General features: G+C 34.7%; 1 protein-coding gene across 4 annotated transcripts in view; it reads right to left on the bottom strand.

Moving 5' to 3' along the window:
• Positions 1-834: 834 nt before the first annotated feature.
• The window catches only part of LOC110837428 (fanconi-associated nuclease 1), a 32,566-nt gene continuing 24,431 nt past the window's right edge, over positions 835-8,969 (bottom strand). For all 4 annotated transcript variants that reach the window (XM_087343621.1, XM_022079547.2, XM_022079540.2 and 1 more), the window contains exon 13: positions 835-7,993. In XM_087343621.1, the coding sequence (XP_087199747.1) occupies positions 7,920-7,993 (74 nt within the window). In that variant the 3' untranslated portion in view covers positions 835-7,919. The remainder of the gene's footprint in view (positions 7,994-8,969) is intronic.

Genomic DNA, 8,969 nt, shown 5'->3' with positions numbered 1-8,969 from the left:
TGTTGTGTTTCGTATGCTGCCATCTACGTTTCTACATTGAAACTCCGTGCAGAATAACCAATATTCCATTTCCCTTCCAACTACCCGTCACTGCCGATCGGCCGGTATATGTAATGGCAGTTTCACTCTCTCTCTAATAGCGCTAGAGCCCAAATCGAGCCCTGGCCTCAGATCTTTCGTAACATTGTTTTCCAGGATGGGGTTGTGAGCCCCACGCCCAACCCCAACCTGGATGACCAGGCCTGAGTTTCTTGACCACAAAAGTCATGTTTGCCCAGGCACAAGGTAGATCAGGTACCTTGGGGGTGCCACTCCCCATACCCCTTTCACTGTCAGAATATATAATTTAGTATGACTTCCTTCTGTCAAGTGCAATTAATTAACAACCGGGACTATCATCCTACTGGGTGGTGGTGATCTTTCGTTTCTGCAAGAATTTTAGTATATATCATATGTTTTACTGTAATGGATACTGGAGTGTAACATTATATCAAGATCTAAAAATGAAAGTACTGAAATAATTATTTTGTGCTTGTGCACTTATATAATTTGTGTATACTTTGCACTGGCTGAGCAAATTTTAACATAATGCATAATCCATGGTGTCACAGTTGTAAATATCTCAAACATATGTTCACTCCACACCAATGTGACTGTGCAAACGGTTCCAATCATTTTTAAACAATTAGAATACACAACCTTTAAAATGCACTTCACATCCTTAATGTATTAGCACAATATATCAGGCTTTATCTATCATATCATCATTTGACGATGGTTTCCGAGAATCAAAATGAATCCCTTTAAGACATAACGTAAAAATTAAAACAAATATTGTGTTTCGTCTTTCATATTTAATAAAATAAGCACAACAGCAGCATCTTACATATCACAAAACTATTCAAAACAGAATTATCCTCATAATAGAGTAAAACACGTGTTTGGGATTACATTAACTTATGATTAAAAACGTTTCATGCAAAATGATTATACTTTAGAATTAAACTAGAAATATATCCAGCTTTACTTATAAAACAATATATAGCATTAACAACTAATGCATATAAAGTATGACAAATAAACAGATTTAAAAATGGTGAGTTGGTGTCTGTCTGTCTCTCTGTATCAGGTAACTAAATAATTTGAGTGTCAGTCATTGAGATTCCTTTTATTTTGCAAATGCAGTAAACGCCTTATTAGCATAATGTTTCTGTTTGTCAGAAATATGCATGAAAAACAAATGCCCTTGGATCCTACCAGAACCAATGCAAAAACCAACATAATGGGAAAAAAATGACTGGTGATAAAACTTGTGTCTTCCAACATGACACAGATAATAATGGTGTAAATATGAAAACAATCCCAAGGTTTTAAAATTATGTAAATTATGCTATCTTATTCAGGAGATGGTCTAGTGGGAGGGTTTCTGCTGCACCCAGGGGTGGTCTGTTAGGATCTGTTCTGGCCTCTGCCAACCTTCAGAATACCTGGAATCTATTCCTTTGGTAGAAGCACCCATAGAGCAGATTCCATTATTCCCAATGGGACCTACAGTTTAATGTGGACTCTAAATTAGTGTTCTGAAACCTTTTTCCACCTCCAACAGATCCCAATTTGTCAGACACATGACAGCACACCACAAAATTTTGCCTCAGGAAAAGGGGCTATAAAACTAAACATGGCCATAAATATGTTTTTACATATAAACCCTTAAGCTATAAAAATGCAGGCATATGAAAACAAAACATTACAAAACTATCTTATGTTTAACCTGTGTGCATGTGTGTGTTTATTACAAATTCTAATTATGAAAGATAAGATACTGTCATTTCCTTACTATAACATGCAAATAAATAATTTCTTATAAAAATTCACAGCACACTGGAAATCTTGCAGCGGCAGTTGTGGAACACTGCCCTAAACAATAGTGCAAAACTAGCCCTCTATTACAGAAAACAAGGAATAACTGATTAATTACTGATAAGATGAGAATAACAATTCTAAAATATGTGAATATAAGTTTTAAAACATTAAAAATTAATTAACTCTACAACTGCCAGCTATATTTCTTGTAACAAGAGACCTAAATTTACCATAAAAAATGGTAACTACAATTTCTGTCATATCTTATATCTATTTCAAACACATGTATGGAAATAAAATCAAAATTACTGTTTTGAAATACTTTTTCCACAAACACAATAAGAGGTGAAAAAAAGAAGCTACAAAATGTCTGCATAGCACAACAATTATGGCATCGTCACTATGTTAATGCCTCTAAGTTTTGAATCAATGAATGTTAACTTTCAATGCTCTAAGAACAGCATATAATAGGCTGGGCTGATAAGCATAGATCTGCAATGAAACATTTTATAACAAATAGCCCAATTGTTCCCAGGTTAAACAGCACAAAAGTACCTTTATCTCAAAAATCATACGACTTATGGGAAAAAGTGTAATGAGCACAAAATGTGTTTCCTTTTTACAAGTTCTGTTCAAAACATTTTTTGTGATGGTAAGCATTTAGCAAATTACACTCAGGATGTCCAGCTATAACACATCTTTCATCACTGTCTGATTTTAATAAAAAAAATGAAATGTGTTGGTAAGTTTCAGCAAAACTACCAAATATCAAATTTAATAGAAATCCGTTCAGTGGTTCCCAAGCTGCTATAAGCACACACAGACAGACATGGCAAAGCTAATTCTTGCGACTTTTCTGCAAATACAGACATTTCCTTTCTTGTGCACACAATTCCAACACACAATATTTTCCAGTGTATAAGACACTTTTTACCTTCAAAACATGTCTCAGAATCACTGGGCATCTTATAGAGTGAAGGTTGCCACCCTTGACAGTGCAGGTGCACTCTGAATTGGCCCAGTTGTTAATTTCAGATCATATTCATTTTCTCCAACTCCTACCCCACAAAAGAAGCAACATTCAACAAGCAACATAATTTCATTATTTTAAATGAAAAATCCATTTTTAAAAGGTTAGATAGGTTAATTTTTAATTTTTAGTTTCATATCTTAAAATGATTTGATTTGAGGGTGTCTTATATATGGGATCATCGTACACACTGGAAAATATGGTACATTAAATGTTTCCATCTTAGAATTAATAGGTCAAAAATACTTTGAAAGAAAACGGACATTTTTGTTATTTTGTTGGTCCCTTACAAAAATACAGTCATACGCTGTATTTTAAAACTCGTATCACAGCCACTAATTACACTACATGACATATTAAAGTATGATTTCCTGAGCTGTGCATGTGTCATCGATAAAATGGAAATACAAAGTTTGTGAGAAAAGCACTAATATGTTTCCTAAGATTTGCACACAATACTAGTTAGTACATTCTGAACTGGCAGTCCTGTGTAAGGTGCTGTACATTCTGTTATAACAAGTTTCCGCCTTTTGCGTTTACATATCAAGATTACTTCTGCACCTGTATAGTGCTTGTGATGTTCACCCTGTAATGGACGACACATCACTATCTACACTAAACTACGCAATTATGTATTAACACTTATTCTCACGGAAAATTATATAGTGAAAATGGTGTCTAGAATAACAGCATCATAACTATAAGCAGTTTCAACTACTAAAGATTGGTACAAAAATAAAAAGAAAGCAAAAGACACTTCAGTCAACAAATCATAACACTGAACATGGATGTAAAAGTAATATGTTTATAACTTGAATTACCAATGTGAAACATGCACTTGTTCTCAATCTCTCTTCATTATTGTTTCACCAGCGACATTCACTTGTAATACAAAGACTTCCTGGTTGAGCAATTACAAACAAGCACCATTGATTTTTAAAAAAGCAAATCATAAAATTATTAAAAAGATTCAAATATTGTTTTAAAATCACACCGCTTTAGAAATACAATATAAAACTTTAAAAATTCAATTGCCCACAGTCCTTTTTAATTCCCTAGGGTTCTTACTGGTTGAAACAGGGATTAGGAAACTGGGTAAACTTACAAAAAATTTACAACTGGAAATAACAACTATAAAAATAGTTGTCACCAGTCTTCATCGAATCAAATGTATTCTGAAGCCCTGTCCCTTCATATCCAGCAAACAATTTGAACATATTACATAAAACAGACAAATGAGAGAGAGAGCAATAAAATGAGAGCAAAATGAAATGTTTTATACTTATTTAAATACATTTCTATTCAAGGCTTTTAAATATGTGTATTTATCATTTTACTTAATGGCGTGTCAGTAGCTCAGATTATACGGTGTTCAACGATGTGGTGAATGACAAATTATAAATATGAAAAGACTGGAAATGGAAAGAAGTGGCTGCAGCCTAATTAAAGACATTATCACAGCACTTATCTGGAGGGACTGAGAAAAACTAAAAATGCCAGAGATATGAACCTAGGACCTCTTCAATACAAAGCAGGAGTGCTAACCACATGGCCATAATGTTGTACAAATTCTATAAAAAAAATGAGTTCATTTTTCAGGCAGTATGTGGGGGGAAAAATTATGTGTTACATTTGGAAAATTTTGATAAAAACGGAATGCAAAGTAAAAAAAGAAAATGGAATCTAAAGAACAAATCCCCAATCCTTCAAAACATCTGAAATCTGGTCGATGAACACTGAGAAAATTATTACACTGTCATGTTAGAAAACTTTTAAATGGCTCTGTCCAACAACAATCGTAACTCCTTTACTAATACTTTAGAAATTGAAATCATCATTCAAAGAAAAAAATACACATCACAATCTGTATGAAAAAAATTGCAAAACCGGTGTATAAAATGAATTTGTTACTTATAAACAAAATTTTCATATGACATGTCCAAATTTATGAAATGCTCTTACAACAGTACAGTAGACCATATACAAACATTTTACAAATACAGAATTTCAAGTGTGTGCATACAAACTGAGTACAACTGTTTCAGAATGACAGATCACAAATTTTATTTTAAAACTGTTTCATATTGGAATCCTGATACTATCAGTGTCTCCGCATTCAGTAACTATGGATGTGCAGCATTACCTACGCTTGAGCCTCTTCCTCATCACATAAATTAAGCTAGCTTGGAAAGTACATTCCATACCAGAATACACATATCCTCATGCGTTATCTGCAACGTGCATTTAGAGGTACTAAACCTATTAAATAGTTCCCACTTTGGCCACCAGATTGCAGAACCTCAACATCTACCTCATGACTTTCCTCATCCATTATTTTGTTATCAGTGCTCATAGCATATTCAAACATACAATTTTGAGGCCATGCAGAACAGCACAAACTCCACATTAAATTTCATCCAAATCTCGAGTTGAATCAACTAGACAGACAGACATGATCAGCCCATAAACAGATTTTTGCTATGCACATCATGTAAAGAACACATAACAATCTAATTTTTATTTCAGCATGGTGAAGTTGCAGCCTCGAGATTTACAACTGTTTTAATTCAGTGCAATTCGGTTTGTCATGAAAAAATTTGTTAATAAACCATGACTAACCTTTCATAGAATCAAGTTCAAATGCTGTCTAAATTTTGAGTAACGTCACTCCTGCTTCATATAAGGGAGGATGTACATTCAAATCTCAGTCCACAGACCAGATGTCCTAACTGAGGTCTGTTGTGGTTTCCCAAAGTCCCACCAGGTACATGCTAGGTTAGTACCTTACATGAGGCCTTCCATATCCTTTTCAATTAATTGTTTGTTAACATCCTACAATTCAGTACTCTGAGCTACTGACATTAGTGTCAAATAGACTACATATATAAATATATATAAATCACATATCAAGAATCAAATCACAGCAGTCTACTTTATCAACTAAAATGATATAGTTCCTTTCATAAAGCTTACTGCAAACTCCTGATTATCCATGTGCAGATTATTCACAACTTTTTTTACATAAATGTTGGCACACATGAACTAGGCTTTTACCATCTTTCCACGCTGTATTGTTTGCTTTGAGGAATGCGGTTGGTTTTGGGTGGGTCCACAGAAGATATGGTTACACAATAACTTTATTTCAGTGCTTACTGTCAGTATCAGTGGTAAAGTAAAGTTTGTCCCACTCTACGCCATGTAGGCGTTTGGGGTTAGTGGAGGTATAGCTCCTCTCTTTCTTGACCTCGGCACTAGATGGGGGTGAGTGGTCAGCATCACGCCGGCCGTGCTTTAGCCCCGGGAAAGCACCCCGGTAACCATTGTAGAGGAGGCTGGGTGGGCCCCAGAGCCGGTCTGGACGCAGAGGCTAGAGGAAAAATCCTCTGCCCTCGTCGGGGATCGAACCCCGCAGTATCAGTGGTGGGGAGGTTTTTTCTGATGGTTATGGTGGTGGAGAGAGCAGATACTACAGATTCTTGGTCCTTTCCAAATATAAATGTCTTAGAATCAATTTCATTAAACTCTCTTGTGCAGTTAGACGAAAGTAATAATTAAGACTTGTGGGTCGAAAGCAAAATGGCCCAGAAACATACGAAAAGGGCAGTGACAGTAAAACAAAAGCTCAAGTTAAATGAAAATGTTCAGAACAGAGAATCAGCAACAAAATTAGCTAAAGATTATGGTAGAGGGATTGAGTGATTGCATCCATGAAATGGATTCTTGTTGATAAAGATGACAACATAATAAGATTATAGAAAAAATGACAGTGTTGGATGCCATATATGGCATATTTCAGACACAGTCTTCCACAAATCCAGTAACACTGGTTTGATCATAGAAGAAACTTCTTCCACATCTAGAAGAAAATTATTTGCAAGGTTTTCCTAATGAAGAGATCAGCAAATCCTAAATTCTTGACATGTTGTGTGCTATGAGAAATTTTGAAAACACCAATGAAGATAACATTGTAGAATAGACATAAAGCACTGTATGTGAATTAGGCTTCCAGTACATGACATACAGAAACTAAAAGAGCTGGCATGAAACAAAAGGGAGAAGTGGAGGGTGGGGAGGATAAGAGTGAAGAAGAAGGAGAATGGAGTGAAATCATGGCAATGCAGTGTGTTGACACTTTGCAAGACTACATGTGTCAGAAAGGGTCCAGATACAGTCACATTACAGCTGCCAGGAAAATTCATACAGCTGTGAGGAACAAACTAAACTCTTCACAAAAACAAGCAACAATTACAAACTGTTTCTCAGAATAAACATCAGTTGTGCAAGAAATATGTAAAGTTTTGTGAATGCACCAAACAAAGTATTTTGGAGTATCTGTTTTTGTCCATTATCCACTCCCATTCATAAGCCCGGCTAATTGGGAGTCTACTGTATATTCTATGCATAAATAAGAGCACTGTTTCAGTGTACTGGTAACATTCATAAAAATCTATAGAATATAACAGTTTTGTTTTTAAGAACCTGAATAAAAAGTCAACATTTAATATTTCAATTTATACAGCTTTACCAGACTAGTAAAATACGGTTACAAAATTATAAATTACTGTCAGTGAAATACTTTTAAATTTATATCAAGTAATAAGCTACGTTTCAGTTCTCAGAAGATAAGAGCAGGAAAAATAAATTTTTCGTGTGGGGTAGCAATATGTTTCGCACAATGTACTACCATAGCTGATCTGCTGATTATCAGTTTTGAATGTGTATAAAACATGCATAAGACTTGTCAGAGCAAGAAGAAACAGGCAATTTACACTGGGTACTTCATAAGAAATTACAGTCCCTAACACATGGTAACATGAAACAATGTAAAATATAAATTCCCCACACATAAAATAACAGAGGGCTTCTTTGCCTAACATTTTGTTCTATCACATTCTTTAGAAATTAGCATTCTAAGAAAAGAGATTACCTTACTTCATTCTCCTCTTCCTCAAGGACTGTATCCACAAGAACTGATATAATAATCACATACCATCTTCTCCTTCTTGAACTGAAATTCTTTTGGACATCAGCAAGTAAACCATGCATCTTCATCAGTAGGCACATTTTTCATTTTTCGTTTCACTGCCGTTGCACCTGTTGCTATAATGAAATTCATTAAAAGTGTAGCCGTACACTTAACGCACACAAGGTTTTCTTTATAGGATTTGAGGTTTTCACAGCAGTGAGTCCGGAAATGGCTGTCTTCTAACTCAGTGGTATTAAACTTTTTTGTTCGCGTACCCCCAGATATAATTTCTCTTCAACTTTGTACCCCCAAAGTTGTTGGTGTATAATTCAAGTTATACATAGTATATAATCAACATCTAAAATAAATTAAATAAATTACATTACTGATTATTCAGTGTTTATCATAAAATAATATATATATTTTTTAAATTTCACGTACCCCCTAAGATGTCTTCGCGTACCCCAGGTTGAATACCACTGTTCTAAGTTGTTGTACCATGTAGTCTGGCAGAAGTTTAACAACATTTCACAGGTCCTTGCTGCCTCCATTATCAGGGCAATAACTCTCATCGCCCTGATGATGGATCTCTGAAATGTCGGTAAACTTCTACCAGACTACATGGCACAACGACCCAGAAGACAGCCATTCTAAGGTTTTCTTTTGGTAATTCCCTGTATAACAAAGAAACTAGCTAGGTTTATAAAAATATGTTTGGATGAAATTTATACATAAGTTCACATAGGGAAACATTGCCTGATAAACTTCCTTTTCAGAATTACCTGAAAAATTAGGAAATGGTTTATTAGCATTGCTTAACAATTCTGCTTCAGAGCATCATTAGAAAAGTCAAATGGATGCACACCACAAATACAAATAAAATGAAGGGCATGTAAAACAAGAATTATTACTTCAGAGCAGATGAGAGCGAAGTTTATTCCAACCATTGTATCAAATGCAATTGCCCATTTTATTACAAAAACTGATTTGAAATTACTACAGATTAAAACAAGACATTTTAGTAATGAATAATATGTGAAGATAGTCTAATGTGTAATTGGTTTAATACACATAAAGATGCTGTCCACATACACCAAAGCATCTGTGGCT

Source organism: Zootermopsis nevadensis, unplaced genomic scaffold (assembly GCF_977971745.1).
Source record: "Zootermopsis nevadensis isolate Lab colony 2312 unplaced genomic scaffold, Znev_1.0 Znev_ptg000006l, whole genome shotgun sequence".
NCBI classification, from domain to species: Eukaryota; Metazoa; Arthropoda; class Insecta; order Blattodea; family Termopsidae; genus Zootermopsis; species Zootermopsis nevadensis.
Note: the sequence above shows the minus strand (reverse complement) of the source record. Positions and strands in the feature narration are given on the sequence as shown.